At 49.7% G+C, this 20,948-nt stretch overlaps 1 protein-coding gene across 1 annotated transcript; it reads right to left on the reverse strand.

The window, feature by feature from the left end:
* Positions 1 to 12,667: 12,667 nt before the first annotated feature.
* LOC120056766 lies at positions 12,668 to 14,728 on the reverse strand. Its single transcript, XM_039004974.1, has one exon. It carries the CDS (start codon positions 14,726 to 14,728, stop codon positions 12,668 to 12,670), a length of 2,061 nt encoding a protein of 686 aa, XP_038860902.1.
* Between the last annotated feature and the right edge of the window lie 6,220 nt (positions 14,729 to 20,948).

Genomic DNA, 20,948 nt, shown 5'->3' on the forward strand with positions numbered 1-20,948 from the left:
TGAAATAAATTAAAAATAAGAAATTAGATATTTCTGTATTTCATGTTTAATAAATGTGCAAACATTTCTAAAAACATGTTTTCACTTTGTAATTATGGGCTATTGTGAATAGATGGGTGAGACATATTTTTTTAAATAAATGTTGAATTCCGGCTGTAACACAACAAAATGTGGAATAAGTATAAGGGGTATGAATACTTTCTGAAGGCACTGTATGTTTGCCAAACTGAGTGTGGCTTGAGATGGCAGGGAGCCTAGGGCGGAAGGGAAGAGGAATGAGTGCAGGTCATTCCACCAACTGAGTCGTGTAACATTTATTTAACTTAATTTTAACATTCTGTCATAAAGAGTTCAACTTAATAAAAACATGTCTCCTCCTCAAGATGTTAAATAAATAAATTGCTATAGTAAGTTCCAAATAAAGAAACAGGGTTGAAGTTACACTAGATGATCAAAAGAATGTGGACGCATGCTCATCGAACATCTCATTCCAAAATGATGGGCACTAATATGCTGCTATAACTGCCTCCACTATTCTGGTAAGACTTTCCACTAGATGTTGGAACATTGCTGCGGGGACTTGCTTCCATTCAGCCAGAAGAGCATTAGTGAGGTCGGGCACTGATGTTGGGTGATTCCAATTCATCCCAAAAGTGTTCGATGGGGTTGAGTTCAGGGCTCTGTGCAGGCTGGTCAAGTTCTTCAACACCGATCTCGGAAAACCATTTCTGTATGGACCTTGCTTTGCACGGGGGCATTGTCATGCTGAAACAGGAAAGGGCCTTCCCCAAACTGTTGCCACAAAGTTGAAAGCACAGAATCTTCTAGAATGTCATTGTATGCCATAGCGTTAAGATTTCCCTTGACTGGAACTAAGGGGCCTGAACCATGAAAAACAGCCCCAGACAATTATTCCCCTCCACCAAGCTTTACAGTTGGCACTATGCATTGGGGCAGGTAGCGTTCGCCTGGCATCCGCCAAACCCAGATTTGTCCGTCAGACTGCCAGTTCACTCCAGGGAATGCGTTTCCACTGCTCCAGAGTCCAACGGCGACGAGCTTTACACCACTCCAGCCGACGCATTGCATTGCACATGGTGATACTAGGCTTGCGGCCATGGAAACCCATTTCATGAAGCTCCCGACGAACAGTTATTGTGCTAATAGACGTTTCCACTTCACAATAACAGCACTTCCAGTTGACGGGCAGCTCTAGCAGGTCAGAAATTTGACGGACTGACTTGTTGGAAAGGTGGCATTCTGTGACGATGCCACGTTGAAAGTCACTGAGCTCCTCAGTAAGGCCAGTCTACTACCAATGTTTGTCTATGGAGTTTGCATGGCTGTGTGCTCGAATTTATACACCTGTCAGCAACGAGTGTGGCTGAAATGTCCAGCCAATTTCAAAATGTGAAATTTCTGTGAACATTTTTGTGAAACTGTGTATGTTTTACTTGTGGATTTTGAAATAAAAATGTATCTCAAGATGTGTCAATGTGTTTGTCTACATTACATTTTAAAAACAATGCAGCTATTGGAGTAAACCTATTTTGGGTTAAGACAAGTAACTATGAGTAAGGGCCAACATCATGAGAAGATTGCAAGCTAAGTTCGAAAAAGACAACCCATTACCACAATATTTTTTCTTATTTTTATTCATATAAAATGTATAATTATAATACAATAACAAAAAATATATAGGACGTTACGACACGTAACGTTATATATTCTCTGAAGAAACATAACATAATGTAATGACCGGACTAGATCATAAATGAACAATTGTCCAGACAGAGGCTTGAGTTTGCGAATTGACGGTTTATTAAACCAACTTTACACAGGCTACTGTTTGGGCCGTAGCACACGCCAAATATATGACAGATAACCCACAAGCCAATCGTGACCTTCTCTTGTGAAGCCCAGAGGTAAGAGAGAGAACAAAGGCGAAACCTGGTCTTAACTTCCAATGCTCCATCCCCCTGCCCAACCCCCCTCCACGCCACTCCGCCAACCGCCAGGATGCCCGGCATCAGAACATTCCAGGCATTCCCGTGATTGGCAGATAGCAGGTTGATTGACATGTCGGACCCCGCGAACACTGGGTACTGGTCAGTACAACACAACCACCTACTAGCCTAACACCTAACACACAGCTGTCTGTGCGGGTCGCTACACAGCCCCCCCCACCACAAAGTCCCTCGTCCCCGAGGGAACAAACAAAGTCTCTGAAGCGACCCGGAGGTCTCCTTTGCCTGCGTGGCCGTGATGGTCGCAGAGTGCCCCTCTGGGAACCAGGGGATGAAGGCAGGGATATGGGGGACAAGGAAGCGGGAACGGGTAATACAGTCCGTGGCTCTGGGGAACCACGCGGTGACACAGGGGGGGAGACAGGGGGAGTGGGCTGTCTGGAGCCTTGTCTGCGGCACCTGGGGGTGGGTGCCTGGAGAATGGCATTGCCAGAGAGGGGAATTGTGGGGGTTCCTGGGGTTTGGGGAGAAGAGGCCCCTCTGTATGGGGCTAACCTGTCCCGGTGCAGTGCCACCTTTCTCCCCCTGGGAGGAAGCTGCACCCGGTAAACAACCTCCCCTAACCTCTCCAGGACACTGCAGGGTCCCACCCAGTGACTGTCCAACTTGGGGCATCTGCCTTTTTTCCTTAGCGGGCTGTAGACCCAGACCAGCTCCCCAGCCACAAAGTGCCTTCCCCGGGTGTGCACGTCATAGTTCCTCTTCTGCCTCACACCTGCATTCACCAGCTGCTCTCTGGCGAAGGTGTGGGCTGTCTCCAGGCGGTCCTGGAGTCTCCGGGCATACTCCGGCCCCGGGGGAACATGAGGGCTATCCAGGGGCCGACCAAACGCCATCTCCGCAGGGGTGCAGATCTCTCTCCCCAGCATGAGGAGGGCAGGCGTGCAGGAGGTGGAGTCTTGGACAGCGGAGCGGCATGCCATGAGGACCATAGGCAGGTGCTTGTCCCAGTCACGCTGGTGTTTGGAAGAGACGATGGCCAGCTGCTGTCCAAGCGTTTTGTTGAAGCGCTCCACAAGGCCATCACTTTGAGGATGGAGAGGAGTAGTGCGGGTCTTGTGCATACCCAGCCTCTCACACATGGTGGCGAACACACGGGACTCAAAGTTTCTGCCCTGGTCGCTGTGGATGGACTCTGCAGCTCCAAACCTGCTGAACATCCCCGCTGTCAGGGCGTCGACGATGGTCTCTGCCTCCTGGTCAGGCAGAGCATAGGCCTCGGGCCATTTTGTGAAATAGTCCATGGCCGTGAGCACCCAGCGGTTTCCACTGTCTGTGGTGGGGAACGGCCCAACTACATCCACTCCCACCCTCTCCATGGGAGCCCCCACTGGGAACTGTTGGAGCTGAGCATGAGAGCGGCCTGGGGGGCCCTTTCTCGCTGTGCAGTTGTCACAGCGGCGACAAAAGTCCTCCACATCCCTCTTGTGCTGCCCCCAGTAAAAGCCCTGACGGAGACGGCGCAGTGTTTTTGTGACCCCAAAGTGTCCAGTCCCCACCCCGCCATGAGTACTCTGGAGCACAGCCTCCCGCAATGCTTTTGGGACCACCACCTGCCACCTCTCCTCTCCCGTAGCTGACTCTTTCCATGCCCGCTGTAGCACGCCATCAGCCAGCCGCAGTCTCTCAAACTTTGACCACAACCCTTTGGTCGCGAGTGAGAGCGCTGTCACCTCTTCCCATGGTGGCCTCACCTGCGCCTCTACCCACTGTAGCACTGGCTGTAGGTCTGTGTCCCGTCCCTGCTGCTGCCGCCATTCAGCCACGTCGACAGTCTGCAGCTCACAGCAGACAGGCCCGCTCGCCCGACACACTGTGGCACAGACCCCCTCTGCACACAGCTCTCTCTCCCGTCCCTCTCTCCGTTCACAGTGGCGGCAGCCGTCTGCAGTACAGGGCCGACGGGACATGGCGTCGGCGTTGGAGTGGCGTGCCCCTGCCCTGTGCACCACCGTGAAGTCATACGGCTGAAGCTCCTCCAACCAGCGTGCCACCTGCCCCTCTGGCTCTCTGAAAGACATGAGCCACTGGAGAGCAGAGTGGTCAGTCCTTACAGTAAAGGGCAGACCACCCAGGTAGTACTTGAAGTGTTTGACGGAAGCCACAACAGCCAAGAGCTCCCGCCGGGTGACACAGTAGCGGCGCTCATGTTTGTCAAATGTTTTGCTGAAGTACGCCACCACTCTCTCCCCCTCTGGCCCCACCTGGGCCAGCACCCCACCCATGCCCACATTGCTCGCGTCTGTGTCCAGGATAAAGGGCAAGGTGAGGTCAGGGGGGGCGAGCACGGGGGCCTCGATCAGTGCACGTTTGAGGGTGTTGAACGCCTCCTCACACTCCACTGTCCAAGTGAAAGCCTTGTCCTTCGGCAGCAGGCGGTTCAGTGGAGCAGCAACGCTTGAGAAGCCCCGTACAAACCTCCTGTAGTACGAGGCCAGGCCCAGGAAGCTCTTCAGCTGACGCTGGTCGGTGGGGGTGGGCCAGTCTCTGACAGCCCCTACCTTGTCCGCCATGGTGCTGATCCCCTCCTTCCCGACTCGGTGGCCCAAGAAGGACACCTCTCTCCTCATGAAGTGGCACTTCTCGGGGTGGAGCTTCAGACCTGCGGCAGCCACCCTCTCCAGCACACGCCGTAGCGCCCCCAGGGCTGACTGGAAGGAGCTGCCATGGGCCAGGATGTCATCGAGGTATACCAGACACTGCTGTCTGGGGATGCCATCCAGCACCCTGTCCATCAAACGCTCAAAAGTAGCTGGAGCGTTGCACAGGCCAAAGCACAGGACCTTGAACTGCCAGTGTCCTCTGTTAGTGGAGAATGCAGTTTTGGCTCTGGCCTCTGGGGAGAGGGGCACCTGCCAGTAGCCACTGCGGAGGTCTAGTGAGGAGAACCAGGAGGACCCCCTAACCAGGTCCAGCGACTCATCGATACGTGGTATGGGGTATGAGTCCTTCCTGGTTACCTCATTCAGCCGCCTGTAGTCCGCACAGAACCTCAGCTTGCCCCCCTTCTTCGGAACCATGACGACTGGCGCCGCCCAGGGGCTGTCTGAGGGCTCAATGAAGTCTGCCCGCTGCATCTCCAACACAGCCTTGTCTGCCGCCTCCTGGCGTGCCAGCGGGATACGGCGGGGACGCATCTTGATGGGTCGAGCATCACCTGTGTCGATCTCATGCTGCACCAGATGAGTCTGACCCACCTCTTCCTCACTCAGCGCAAAACTGTCTCTGAATTCAAACAGCCACTGCCACAACCGTTCCTGCTGCTCGGGGTCAAGACCAACACAGTTCCTCCCCCATATCTCCCTCACTGTAGACAGTGTCCTCTCCTCTCCCATCTGGGGTAGCTGGGCTGGGGGGGGCGCGGCCTGGGCTCACAGAGGGCTGTGTCATGGAGGTAGCTGGGGGAATGTAACACACCGCCGTAGGTGACAGGGGGGCTGGGGAAAAGTCACACACCGCTGTGGGGGAGGGGGGGCAGCCATGAGTCTCTGCTGCTTTAACTGTTGGAGTAAAGGGTTTGTTGGGTTGAGTGAATGTGACATTAGGGGGGGCCATGGTGACTTCCGGCCCTCCCTGGAAGCTCAGTGTGCCCCTATTTAGGTCTAACTGGCAGCCTGTGCTCCTAAGAAAGTCCAACCCCAGGATACAAGGGTCCTGCACAGCCGCCACCCACACAGGATGACGCACAGTCCTGCCCCCTACTGTCAGAGTCATTATTCCCTTCCCTTTCATGGGTGCCAGCTCACCTGTGACTGTGCGGAGCTGCACAGTTGTAGGCTCACACTGAGTCCAACCTGGCACAATATCTGGCCTCACCAGGGTTACTGTGGACCCAGTGTCCACCAGGGCGGAGCAGGGCACCCCCTCCACAGTGACAGGGACATGACAAAAGTCCCCAACACAGGTCCGGCCCACCACAACAACAGGCTCCATCCGCTTGCTCTCGTCTGCTTCTGGGGGAAGTGGAGCCTTGCTTCCCCGTCTGTGCCGGTTGGCTCCTCCTGAAGATGACGGTGGTTGGGATAGAAAGCCAGGGGTCCGCACTACCCGGTCTATGCGGACCCCGAGCCGTTTCCCTGAGCTCTGGGGGACATGGGGCAATTTCGGCGCAGATGGCCTGGCTGGCCACAACCCCAGCAGACCCTGGGACCAGGGTGTGTGTTTCGTGCCGCCTGTAGCGACACAGCACGAATGAGTTCTGTCATTTCAGCCACCCATGCAGGCTTTTCCGGCTCCGGGCTGCTCTGCCCCCCAGCTCGCACAGAGGGTGTGTCTCCCTGCACCCCCACCAAAGCCCCAGCTGAAGCCCCAGCCCACACCAGCTCCCTCTCCAAAGCCATCTCCAAGGCTATCTGCAATGACTCAGGATGAGCCAGCTGGGTCTGTATGCGCAGCTCTGTAGGAGAGAGCGCCTGTATGAACTGGTCCCGTGCTAGCTCGCTCTGCACGGAGGGGGGCATGTGAGCATATGCCCGCCGAGAGAGGCTCTCAATGTCATTAGCTAACACCCGTAGAGGCTCTCCAGGCTGCCTGCGTCTATTACTCAGTTCGGAGCGCAGTAGCCCGGGCTGTACACACTGTCCATAGCGCCTCCTCAGTGCTCCCACTAAAGCACCATAATCATGTCTGTCCTCGGGGCTAATCAATATCAAACAGGCCAGAGCTTCATCCGTGAGGCATAAAGCCAACTGCAGTGCCCTTTCTTCATCCGACCACCCCCTAAAATGAGCTAACAGTTCAAACTGAGCATGAAAAGCTTCCCAATCCGCCTTACCGGAATACTTCGGGGTCTTAACAGATACGGACGCAGCCGGGAACTGGGCGCCGCCATGTTTGTTTACATCCTGAGCCCCAGATTCCTCGTCCCGCCGCGTCGACGTCACCACTTCGGCCCGCCCACCAGAATCCGCGCGAAACACAGTCGACGAGGCGCTCATGCCCGCTTCAGCCGCCATCACTCTAGCGTCCTCCCTCAAGCGGCCTCTGCGCTCCGACGCCCTGGCGATCTCCTCAGCCAGAACCTCCGACGTCCATGCACACGCACCTCCTTGGCCCCTACCTCCACCTTCACTTTCGGATTCCCTCGAAGCATTTTCAACCCCCGTTCTCACCTACGGTAGCTAGCCACATAAGTCAGCTAGCTAGCTGGCTAACTTTTATCAACGTTTTTACTTCTGACACCAATGTAATGACCGGACTAGATCATAAATGAACAATTGTCCAGACAGAGGCGTGAGTTTGCGAATTGACGGTTTATTAAACCAACTTTACACAGGCTACTGTTTGGGCCGTAGCACACGCCAAATATATGACAGATAACCCACAAGTCAATCGTGACCTTCTCTTGTGAAGCCCAGACGTAAGAGAGAGAACAAAGGCGAAACCTGGTCTTAACTTCCAATGCTCCATCCCCCTGCCCAACCCCCCTCCACGCCACTCCGCCAACCGCCAGGATGCCCGGCATCAGAACATTCCAGGCATTCCCATGATTGGCAGATAGCAGGTTGATTGACATGTCGGACCCCGCGAACACTGGGTACTGGTCAGTACAACACAACCACCTACTAGCCTAACACCTAACACACAGCTGTCTGTGCGGGTCGCTACAATAACATTAAAAGTAAAAATAAATAAAACACACAAGAATTGATTTTCAAAAGTTAAAGTACCTAAAATAAAGGCCAGAGGTGACAGTTGTACTGTCATAGATGTTGTACTATGATAGAGTTGTAAGAATGTCGTTTTTTTTTCTCGGTAATATATGCATTCCAGAAGAATTTCCCTCTAGGAGAGATCTTGTTGTTGGTTATCTTATTCATAAGTTATCTTATGAATGTATTATTGCATCCAGCGGGAGGCAGTATTTCCACGTATGCGCTTAGCTAGCCAAGGTCGCCATGACATCGCCTACAAGCGTGATTGGGGATTTCTATTGGAGCAGTTTTAGCCTGTCTTTGACTTTGTGGCTGTGGTGACGACCCATCTCTGCTGATCAAGTCTGCCAATCACGTTCTCCTTATCCAAGGTATTAAACACACACCGTTTTTGAAAGCTGGAGAGGGTTCTCCATCCGACAAACGTTATCAGGTAAAGTATTTATTGTATTTGTAATCTAACTATTTAGTTATAGAAACGTGATACCATCAATGCAAGCTGTAACATGAATCCCAACGCAGCAACCTTAGTATTAAAATACCAATAGTAATGTAGCTAGCGAGGGGTAGTTAGTTACAATTAGCATTGACATGAAATTGGTCAAAACAAGACATGGTATCAATAACAAGATGAAACGAGCCACATTGCAGTTTCTTGTCCTTCTTGCCAGAAATCTGACCATCCAGAATCACAACAGGCTGTCCCATGGAAGTACATACATCGTTTTCGTGACGTTGTCAGCCAACCCATCTACTAGCCTCATACCATGAATACACATAGCCATCTCCGATATAAAGTGTTTTTTTCTCAAAGTTGCCGGGATGTCACGTGTTCTACTTATATAATTACACATGTAACGAATTAAGCATGACAAAACATATATCCGAACCTCAAGTAGAAAGTAAGCTAATACAGTCATCAAGGCAGGAACCAGTAATTTCCTTCACACTAACAAATAAGAAATTACATATTTCCTGTCAATAGTTGGGGTAGGATGATTGCAGAGCACCCTGCCTCAGACTGTCAGGATGTTCATTTTCTAGCTCAAACTAAGTTACATGTTTTGCTGTGATTTATTTGATTAATTGTCTCTCACTTTTGTCTCGCATTGCGTTTTCAGCTCTCCTGTGTCCAGCTCCCCACCAAGCATGAGCTGATTCATTCACCTGTGAGGAGAACATCCTACAGCAGGTTGAACTAGACCTGCTGTCCCTATTTAGACATTGAGACCACATATGCATTTTCCTGTTGTCTTTTTTTGTGTGGATTGTCTTAGTCTAGTGCATTTTAGAGTTGAAGAACACCAACTACAGATACACATCCTTGTTTGAGCATCTCAAAGACTATATTCAATGTAGAATCAGTTTAACAGGTAACAAACATATAACAAACACATTGTCCCCATCAGGAGCACAGGCTTTTGCCATAGATGGTAGAGTTATTGTCTCTGGACCACACAAGCATTCTGCTAAGGCACTTGTCTCTCACAACATTGGTCAGCTACATTGGTGACCAGGGTGGGATCCTTTCAGGACGACTATGGGGCCGGGGTACACACACTCCTAGAAGAGGAGGAATACTGAAGCATGTGTTATGACAGTTTTACAGTCTCCATCAGAGGCCCAGGCTTTTGACATAGATGGTAAAGCTCTCATTTCTGGATTGCAGCATTGTAAGATTGTGCCCTCCACTGCACTTGATATACATTGATTGTTAGGTTACACTATATTTATATGCTTCAAATACTGCCTGAGAGACACCTTTGCTATTTGTCTCTGTACTCAAATGGTGAAACACTATTTGTGATGGTGTTCTTTGTTTGAATGTATGTGCATGGACTGTACATTATGGAAAACATGTCTCACACTCGGTCATACTTAGTAGAAATCCCGTAGTTAGTAGGTTATGTGTCGCTCAGTTGGTAGAGCATGGAGCTTGCAACGCCAGGGTTGTGGGTTCAATTCCCATGGGGGGCCAGTTCAGATTTAACAAATAATGTAATGTATGCACTCGCTACTGTAAGTTGCTCTGGATAAGAGCAAAATAAATTGGCAAGATTTTGGCACCGTCCACTTTTAGGTTAGTAGGAAGGTTAATCATTTAAACCACCTAAATATACTCATTCACTGAACATTTAGTATTTGAAACTGAAACAATAATTTCCCAACTGCTATTTCTATAATGCCACAGGCTCTTTATCATTATCCATACCTTATATTCCAATGACTCCAACATTATGCGTGCCCACCATGGTATTAGGCAGCTGCTTTCTGAGAACTCATCTGGTTCTCATTGCAGAGCATATTATTTTTTAGAGAAGATCGTATTGCAAGGTATTCGATATATATTGGCTAATATGCATATGCAGCTCCATTCTAGCATACGACACACACACCTTTACATCTACATGCTTTTATTCGGGGTTTTATGCAAATTATATGATTGAATGTTACTTTAAGCCTGCAGCTAGTTACTTGAAATACGACGATCATGCCAAAACATGATTCAACATTGAATTCACTGACAGAGATAACTAATGAAACACTAGTTTCCTGAGCATGCACATTACGTTTAACTTACAGTATTAACTAGCTCGTTAAGCTTGTCAACTGTAACTTTGGCTAGCTTTCAATAAATTGGCTAAATGGTCAACGGAGTTACCTCTTCGTGTTTTTGTTCACCTTTATTTAACCAGGTAGGCTATGTGATCAAGACCATTCCTATTGCATCCTGCATATTTCAAGTACACTGAATTAAAAAAATAATAATAATCGTATTTCTGTCGTTGGGAGCTAACGTTAGTTACTATTAACACACTGCCAGGAGATCAGAGGCTGTGTTTACATGGTAGATAGAAGCAGCCATGGTATATACCTGGAACCAATCAGAACACGTACGGGATTTCCGATTGGTTCCAAGTTTAGCAGTTCGCAAATTTGCCTGAGCAGACAGTTTTGAAATGTACTTTTTCTGAGAAAATATGTAATAATTGAAGCTGTAACAAAACATTTACAGTAATCATAAGAATATTTCATTGTCATTATACAAAAAAAATCTGCTCCTCCCTCGACGTAGTTCGATCACCTTCACTTTATTTCGGCGTCCGCCCACCACCTATTTTCTTACAAAACAAAAACTGCTTTTGGAGAGTCAAGTGAGCCAACACCAAATATTATGGATATTGACAGGATCCATGTCTCTTCGCCCTAACAGTCGTCCACAAATCGGCACCGAGGGCTGTCTAGCTCCCGTGTACCATTTGGATTGGTGGATACCTCTCATTATTGTAATCTTTAAAAAATATTCTGTGAGGTTTGATGACGTCAACCTCGTGTATTCAATGGAGAGAAATGCTACGCTCACTGGCCTCATGTCATGAATATGCATAGGCACTCGAGACAACGCCGAGATATTGTTTTTTCTCAAAGTTGTCGGGATGTCACGTGTTCTACTTATATCAGTACACTCGTAACAATTTACGCATTACGAAACTTCTATTTGATCAAATAAACCTCACGTAACAAATAAGCCATTCATTTTTTGTTGTTGTTGACCAAACCCTACACTCTCTCATTGACCTCCATACAAAAACGAATTGCTTGGTGGGCGAAACAACGAAAAAAACACCACTTGCTGGGGGATACAGATTTTCAGCAGATTTGGTTTCCTCTTCTATGCCGACACACCCAAAACGCGGTTAAACGATACACTCTTCAATTTCCTCCTGAATTTGTGTGCGTGAATGCTCAACACTTTACGGTATCACGTGTTTTATGTTTGTGAAACAGTCGGATGTACTGTCATGCACAGATAGACAGACGATAGCTACAAATCATTGCAAGCAAACAGTTTGAAGCACACTTATTTCATCTTTCATAACCAAATTATACCAAATCGTTTATTTCATTTTCGCGCCTTATCAAAAAATACTTTGATATCACGGTTAGGGTGAGGCTGCATAGGCTGCAGTAGCCTAACCGGGGTGCTGTTTAGCAAATGTTAAATTATTAAATCAAGATGTGTGTACAGTCATGACATACAAACACACACAACAACATCTAAGTGTTTTTTGTATTTCTTCTATTGTATTTCATTAAAGACAGATTTAAAATTTTAAAACGTGTTAAATAAATACTCTTGGTCTATCTCAACATTCTTTATATTGTAATGACCCGGCTGGGTCATAAAGGGGAAAGAGACGGACTCTAGGTGTGCAGGTCAGAACACAGGTTTATTCATAAACTGGGCTATTGTTCCGGCCACAACCCACGCCGCTAAATGCCGAACGTACACAATGTTACCCTGTCGGGTTAAGAGTCACTCTCATAGGAACAGATCAAGGCACGAACAGAAGAGAGAGAGATGACACAGTAACCCCTATTTATGCATTCCCAAACCCCGCGGGATTACCCATCATACCCCCCCAACCTTTCCATCTGTCCTGACATATTTAACCCCTGCTAGTAGCCATGAGAACCATAACACACCCACAAACACAGAACACAATACCGGGTCGTTACATAGCCCCCCCCTTTCTAAACCCTAGCCCCTAGGGTTACACAACAAAATCCTTAAAACGACCCGGAGGTCGCATCAGTCTCTTGGGCCTCCCCGTGACTCTCACCGGTGAACCCCCAGAACACTCCTCTGCCCCAATGTCATTTCCAGCGCCCTCCGAAGAAGCAGCCCCCTCCCCAGGCTCAGGTTGCGCTAGAGTCTCCTCGTTAGACTGTTCCCGTGGGCTCACATCAGAGACCTCACTCCCATTCCCTACCGTTTTCCTCCCTCTGTAGGGTGCCAATCGATCCCGGTGGACCACCACCTTCCTGCTCCGTGGAGGGACCTCCACCCGGTACGTCACCTCCCCCACTCTCTCTATCACCAGACACGGCCCCACCCATGCACTGTCCAGCTTTGGGCACCGCCCCTTCTTGCGCGTGGGGTTGTGAAGCCACACACATTCTCCCGCTCCAAAGTGCCTCCCCCTAGCGCGAGTCGTAGTGGCGCTTTTGGCGCACCCCTGCGTTCTCGAGTTGCTCTCTTGCGAAGGTGTGAGCCGCTTCTAACCGGTTCTGCAGACGACACACATAGTTCGGGCCAGGCAAAACCCGGTCGTCATTATCAGGAGGGTGGCCAAACGTCAGTTCGGCTGGGGTGCGCAGCTCACGACCTAACATTAGTAGTGCTGGGGAGCACGCAGTCGATTCTTGAACAGCCGACCTACACGCCATAAGAATAAACGGTAAGTGGGTGTCCCAATCTCTCTGGTGTTTTGAGGTAACGATGGCCAGCTGCTGTGCTAATGTTCTGTTGAATCTTTCCACCAGCCCATCACTCTGGGGGTGAAGCGGAGTAGTGCGCGTCTTCTCCGCGCCTAACCGTCTACACAACTCTGAGAACACCCGTGACTCGAAGTTTCTCCCCTGGTCGCTGTGAATAGACTGTGGCACCCCAAACCGACTGATTATTCCCCCCACCAACGCATCAGCTACTGTCCCCGCCTCCTGGTCTGGGAGAGCGTAAGCCTCCGGCCACTTGGTGAAGTAGTCCATAGCGGTTAGAATCCACCTGTTACCGCTGTCTGTGGTTGGAAACGGCCCTACTATGTCTACCCCCAGTCTCTCCATGGGCTCCCCTACTGGGAATTGTTGTAGGAGGGCGTGTGACTGACCTGGAGGTCCTTTTTTAGCAGCACACTCGTCGCACTGCCTACAAAAGTCCTCAACATCCCTCCTGTGCCTGGCCCAATAGAAGCCTTTACGCATGCGCTTTAACGTTTTGGAGACCCCAAAATGCCCTGCGCCTACTCCCCCATGAAGCTGCTGTAACACGCTCCCCTGCAGCCTTTTGGGCACCACTACCTGCCACGTAATTTCTCCAGTCGCTGGCTTTTTCCACCCCCTCTGGAGCACTCCCTCAGCCACTCTAAGGACTGTGAATTTAGCCCACAGTCCTTTGGTGACTGGTGATAGAGGGGCTACTTCCCCCCACGGCGGTCGTCTTCTCTCTTCCACCCACCGCAGCACAGGACGCAGCTCTGCGTCCTCCTCCTGGCGACGCCTCCACTCCCCAACGTCCACAGCCTCCAGCTCCCGGCACTCTGTCACACTCAGCTGACTCACCGTGGCGGTGACTCCCTCCTCCCTGCACAGTTCTCTCTCTCGCTCCACCCGTTTGGCGCAGTACCCACAGCCATCCTCAGCACACGGGCGGCGGGACAAGGCGTCTGCATTGCTGTGGCGAAGGCCGGCTCTGTGCTCCACCTGGAAGTCGTAGGGTTGCAGCTCCTCCAGCCAGCGGGCAATCTGACCCTCTGGCTCCTTGAAGGAGAGAAGCCACTGCAGGGCGGAGTGATCCGTCCGGACCACAAACGGCAGGCCCCCCAGGTAGTACTTGAAATGGCGTACTGCTGCCACGACAGCCAAAAGCTCTCTCCTTGTCACGCAGTAGCGTTTTTCAGCCTTATCAAAAGTTCTGCTGTAATAAGCTACTACGTGTTCCCCATCAGGGCCACGCTGAGCCAGCACAGCCCCCAAGCCCTCATTGCTTGCGTCGGTGTCCAGGATGAACGGACGGTTCGGGTCTGGTGAGGCCAGGACAGGGGCCTCCATCAAGGCACGTTTGAGGGCCTGAAACGCCCGCTGGTGCTCTTCGGTCCACTGAAAAACAGTGTCCTCCTTGAGAAGGTGGTTCAAAGGAGCCGCTACCCCCGCAAACCCCTTCACAAACCTACGATAGTAGGATGCCAGCCCCAGGAAGCTCTTAACCTCTTTTTTCCCCCCTGGAACTGGCCACCCCCTCACAGCCTCTACTTTGTCTGGCATCGTGCTGATGCCCTCACCACCCAGCTGATGCCCCAGGAACGCCACCTCCCTTTGCATGAAATGGCACTTTCCCGGGTGTAATTTTAGCCCCGCCCCCGAGATCCTCTCCAACACTCGCCTAATTGCCCCCAGTGCCCCCTCAAACGATGTGCCGTGCACCAATATGTCGTCTAGGTACACAACACACTCGTCTCTCGGAACCCCCGCCAGCACTCTGTCCATGAGCCTCTCAAAGGTGGCAGGAGCATTACAGAGCCCGAAGCACAGCACCTTGAACTGCCAATGGCCCCTATCCGTGGAGAAGGCCGTTTTTTTCACGTGCCCCTGGCGAGAGGGGCACCTGCCAGTAGCCACTGCGCAGATCAAGGGAGGAGAACCACGAGGACCCTCTCACGTGGTCTAGCGACTCATCAATCCTCGGTAGGGGATAAGAGTCTTTAGTGGTGACAGAATTTAGGCCCCTGTAGTCAACACAAAACCTAAGTTTACCCCCTTTCTTAGGCACCATGACGACCGGCGCGGACCATGGGCTATCTGATGGCTCAATGAAATCAGCCCGCAACATGTCCACAATAGCTGTGTCTGCTGCTTCCCTCCTGGCAAGGGGAATACGACGGGGCCGAATTTTAATGGGTCGGGCGTCCCCAGTGTCTATTTCGTGCTGGACTAGGTGCGTTTGTCCTACCTCATCTTCCCCCCAAGCGAAGCTATCTTTAAAGTCCAACAGCAGCTGCTTTAACTGTCTCTGTTGTCCCTCATCCAGACCCTGACAGTTCTTCAGCCACACAGCCTCGACGGCGTCGATAGCTTCCTCCTTCCCCCCGTCGGGCTGATGGGGTGAAGGAGCCAGTGTGTTTTGGGCTACTGGGCTGCCTGTGCTTGCACCATGATGGGGAGTGAAGGCCGTCGCCGCCGGAGACAGCTGCTGGGATGGCACAACGACCAAGGGAGCAGCCGGGATGACCGGTGGAGTCTCTGCAAGCTTGGAGGAAGACGGAGGGACAGCCCTGCCCCCTGCTGGCCCTCCCGAAGGCGACATTCCCACTGTGGGCCCCCCCGACAGCCTCAAAGTGCCCGACGCTAAGTCCAACTGAGCCCCACAGTTTTTCAAAAAGTCCATTCCCAGTATACAGGGGTCCTGCACCGCTGCTACCCACACCGGACACCCCACAGTTCTCCCCCCCACGGTCACAGATAGCTGACACTTCCCTAACATGGGGGCTAGCTCCCCCGTGACAGTCCGTAGCTGGACAAGGGTCGGCTCCACCCGCACCCCAACAGGTAGTATGTCTGGTCTCACCAGGGTTACTGTAGAGCCCGTGTCGACCAGGGCCAAACATTCCACCCCCTCTACCTTGACGATGACATTGCAGAAGTCCCCAACGGTGGTACGTCCCACCACAACTACAGGACTAGGAAACCCGGCGGCAGCTACACCCTGGGGGAGCAGGTCCCCACCCTCTTGTCTGCGCTGCTGGGTACCTTCTTTGCTTACAGTGGGTTCGGGGGCGGGGGGGTGGGCCCGCGCAGCCCCCTGCGCGCGAACCCGCTGTCGTTTCCCTGGTGACGGGGGAATCTGTCACACTCTCGCTGAATGTGGCCAGGCTGGCCACAACCCCAGCAGACAATAGGAGCTGAGCTGACACTGCGACGTTGCCTGGAGCCCCTCTCCATGACAAGCGAAGCAGTCTTGACTAGCCCGCCCAACTCGTCAACCCACTCCGGTTTTGTGACCCCTGGCACCCCAGCCACCGCTGCTCTCACCTCTGGTTGACTGGCGACTTCCACTCTCACTCCCTCACCCCAGATCAGCTCCCTCTTCCTGGCTATCTCCACTGCAGCCCGCAGAGATGGTGGGTCCGCCATCTGAACATGCTTACCCAGTTCGGTGGAAGAGAGTGCTCTAATAAAACTGTCCCGTGCCAGCTCGTCCTGCACCCCAATCGGCATAGTTGCATAAGCCCGCCTGGTCAGGCTCAGAATATCACTTGCCAACGCCTTTAATGATTCCCCCTGAAGTCTCTTTTTGTTACTCAGTTCAATCCGCAGCATGTTGGGCTGCGCGTCGCTGCCGAAACGGCCCCCCAATGCCTCCACTAGCGCACCATAGTCGTCCCTTTCGTCCGGGGCTAGCGTTAGCAGGCATTCCGACGCCTCCTCTGCCAGGCTCAGGGCAAGCTGTAACGCTTTCGTCTCGTCAGACCACCTCCCGGCTCTAGCCAACAACTCAAATTGAGTGAAAAAAACTTCCCATTTACCTTGTCCATTGAACTTTGGTAGTTTAGCCGCTACCGTGGCTAATGGCAATAGGTCGCCGCCATCTCTGTTTACATTAGCAGGCCCAGCCATTTCCGCACCCGGTGACGTCGATATCCCCGTCGCCGTGACGTCTGCTCTCGAGCGGTGTGAAGGAAAACCCGCCAGTTCTGCCATCTTGCTGACTGACAATTTAACTCCCGCCATGTGACTCTCCAGCCTTCCTACGGCAGTCGCCGCCTGACCCTCCCGACCGGGTACCCCCGAGCCCACAACGGACACTTTGTCCGACTCTTCCTTAATTTTCCGCCTCGCCCCAAGCATCATGACCGTAGATGCGAATCACGCTAACGCCAACCCGGCCTATACTGAACAGCTAACTCGCCTAGTCTCTATCCCGTAGTTCGAAAGCACTTCTGACACCAATGTAATGACCCGGCTGGGTCATAAAGGGGAAAGAGACGGACTCTAGGTGTGCAGGTCAGAACACAGATTTATTCATAAACTGGGCTATTGTTCCGGCCACAACCCACGCCGCTAAATGCCGAACGTACACAATGTTACCCTGTCGGGTTAAGAGTCACTCTCATAGGAACAGATCAAGGCACGAACAGAAGAGAGAGAGATGACACAGTAACCCCTATTTATGCATTCCCAAACCCCGCGGGATTACCCATCATACCCCCCCAACCTTTCCATCTGTCCTGACATATTTAACCCCTGCTAGTAGCCATGAGAACCATAACACACCCACAAACACAGAACACAATACCGGGTCGGTACAATATATTTTTTAAGTAGTTATATTACAGTGAACTTTTATGACCCCTATGTTAAAACAAATATATATACAGTCGTGGCCAAAAGGTTTGAGAATGACACACATATTAATTTCCACAAAGTCTGCTGCCTCAGTGTCTTTAGATATTTTTGTCAGATGTTACTATGGAATACTAAAGTATAATTACAAGCATTGCATAAGTGTCAAAGGCTTTTATTGACAATTACATGAAGTTGACGCAAAGAGTCAATATTTGCAGTGTTGACCCTTCTTTTTCAAGACCGCTGCAATCCGCCCTGGCATGCTGTCAATTAACTTCTGGGCCACATCCTGACTGATGGCAGCCCATTCTAGCATAATCAATGCTTGGAGTTTGTCAGAATTTGTGGGGTTTTGTTTGTCCACCCGCCTCTTGAGGATTGACCACAAGTTCTCAATGGGATTAAGGTCTGGGGAGTTTCCTGGCCATGGACCCAAAATATCAATGTTTTGTTCCCCGAGCCACTTAGTTATCACTTTTGCTCCATCATGCTGGAAAAGGCATTGTTCGTCACCAAACTGTTCCTGGACGGTTGGGAGAAGTTGCTCTCGGAGGATGGGTTGGTACCATTCTTTATTCATGGCTGTGTTCTTAGGCAAAATTGTGAGTGAGCCCACTCCCTTGGCTGAGAAGCAACCCCACACATGAATGGTCTCAGGATGCTTTACTGTTGGCACGACACAGGACTGATGGTAGCACTCACCTTGTCTTCTCCGGACAAGATTTTTTCCGGATGCCCCAAACAATCAGAAAGGGGATTCATCAGAGAAAATGATTTTACCCCAGTCCTCAGCAGTCCAATCCCTGTACCTTTTGCAGAATATCAGTCTGTCCCTGATGTTTTTCCTGGAGAGAAGTGGCTTCTTTGCTGCCCTTCTTGACACCAGGCCAAGAGTCTTCAAAAGTCTTCGCCTCACTGTGAGTGCAGATGCACTCACACCTGCTTGCTGCCATTCCTGAGCAAGCTCTGTACTGGTGGTTCCCCGATCCCGCAGCTGAATCAACTTTAGGAGACGGTCCTGGCTCTTGCTGGACTTTCTTGGGCGCCTTCTTCACAACAATTGAACCGCTCTCCTTGAAGTTCTTGATGATCCGATAAATGGTTGATTTAGGTGCAATCTTACTGGCAGCAATATCCTTGCCTGTGAAGCCCTTTTAGTGCAAAGCAATGATGACGGCACGTGTTTCCTTGCAGGTAACCATGGTTGACAGAGGAAGAACAATGATTCCAAGCACCAGCCTCCTTTTGAAGCTTCCAGTCTGTTATTCGAACTCAATCAGCATGACAGAGTGATCTCCAGCCTTGTCCTCGTCAACACTCACACCTGTGTTAACGAGAGAATCACTGACATGTCAGCTGGTCCTTTTGTGGCAGGGCTTAAATGCAGTGTAAATGTTTTTTGGGGATTCAGTTCATTTGCATGGCAAAGAGGGACTTTGCAATTAATTGCAATTCATCTGATCACTCTTCATAACATTCTGGAGTATATGCAAATTGCTATCATACAAACTAAGGCAGCAGAATTTGTGAAAATTTATATTTGTGTCATTCTCAAAACTTTTGGCCACGACTGTATATAATCACTGTTAAAATGGCTGGTATACTTTTTTTAATGTGTGCCACTAGCAGATCAATAATCCATTGTCATTAACATTGCAAAACATAACATTCCCGTATTATGCCAGCTCCAACATTGGAAAAACACTAGTTTACTGTATATTACAGTGAAATGTTAGGGAACCTAATTCAATTTTAAGAGGTTTGAACACAGTAAAAATGGATGGTAAACATTTTGTCACATGTGCCACTAGTAGATCACTTATCCATTTCATTAACATTGCAAAGCATAACATGCTCATATAATGTGAGCTTCAACAATAAAAAAACACTCGTTTACTGTATATCACTGTGAACTTTAAGGTAACATAATTCAATTTTAACACAGTAAAAATGGATGGTAAACATTTTGTGATGTGTGACACTAGTAGATCAATAATACACTCCTCCTTTGTGATCTCGGGGGAGAAGTTGAAGATGAGAGGAGTGGAGAATATACACCATTGAAGCCAACAGACAGAAGAGGAGAAGAGACTCCAACCTGACTACTGGAAGAGAGAACCAACTCGGTGAGGAAACTGTAGCCTCTTGCATGGTGTTCGTTTCAATTACTTGCCCCTTTGGAATTGTCCATAAGATTATAACCTTTCCTGTCTCTCTATTTCCATCTCCCTTACAGGTCTCCTTGGGGAACTATGAGGTACAGACAGAAGAGTGAGGCATCAGGCACATGACAGGAGAAAAGAGAGGGAGAGGACAAACAGAGAAGAAGTGTTGCCCAGGGGCTGAAGACACACGCCGGAACCAGCCCCCTGCACTCCTGATCTGAGGACACATGCTAGAGCCAGCTATACCCTTCCTGTGACATTAGAGGCTTGCTTTCTATCCAAATACATAATCATGTAAGAAAGAAGATATACATGTTTGCTGTGTGTGAATATTATATCATATGATGTGTTTTTTGACTGACTTAATTTCAGTCTTTTTAAAGAATTGTAATACATTTGTTATAGCTAGAAAAAAAAATGGAGCCCTGTTCAGTAGGAATATTGGAGGTGAAAACTAAATGTCTGTTTTTCCCACCAGAAATGAGTATAGGTGATTTCAAAAGACTTGAGGTTTTTATGCCTATATTTGTATAAGTAAGTATATTGCATTGAAAAATATATTTTAACTTTGTACTTGGATAAGGGCAGGGAGGGGTGGGATATGTGCTTATAACCATGATTCTTGCTCCTTTCCAAATGGATGACGGATGTTAAGGATCTGGAAAGATCCGGTATGAAGAAATAGTCTAAGATCCTTTCCAATATGTTCTCCAACCTGATAAAGCGTTTTATAAAAAGCTGTGCTGTTATCCTTGCAAGTGGAGGGTGCCGGATTATTGAAAACAGGTGGCAATACTTTTGCTCCATATCTTTTTATAGATAAAATAATAATACATGTATTAGTATAAAATAATATAATACAATATAGCTCAGTATTTTTATGATTTATTTAATAGTCTCTTCTTTATCAAGGGTGCCAATAATTTCTCAGGTGACAGTATCTACAGTACACTAGGGTTTGGTTTGGAACTGGGCATATCTTTTATTACTCAAGTCAAGTGCACTGGGTTTGTGACTATGTAATAGGCCATATAATAATGATGTTTTATATTATAATGATGTTAACATACCTTTGGGATGTGTACGTACAGTTGAAGTCGGAAGTTTACATACACTTAAGTTGGAGTCATTAAAACTCAATTTTCAACCACTCCGCAAATTTCTTGTTAACAAACTATGGTTTTGGCAAGTCGGTTAGG

Source organism: Salvelinus namaycush, chromosome 12 (assembly GCF_016432855.1).
Source record: "Salvelinus namaycush isolate Seneca chromosome 12, SaNama_1.0, whole genome shotgun sequence".
Lineage (NCBI taxonomy): Eukaryota > Metazoa > Chordata > Actinopteri > Salmoniformes > Salmonidae > Salvelinus > Salvelinus namaycush.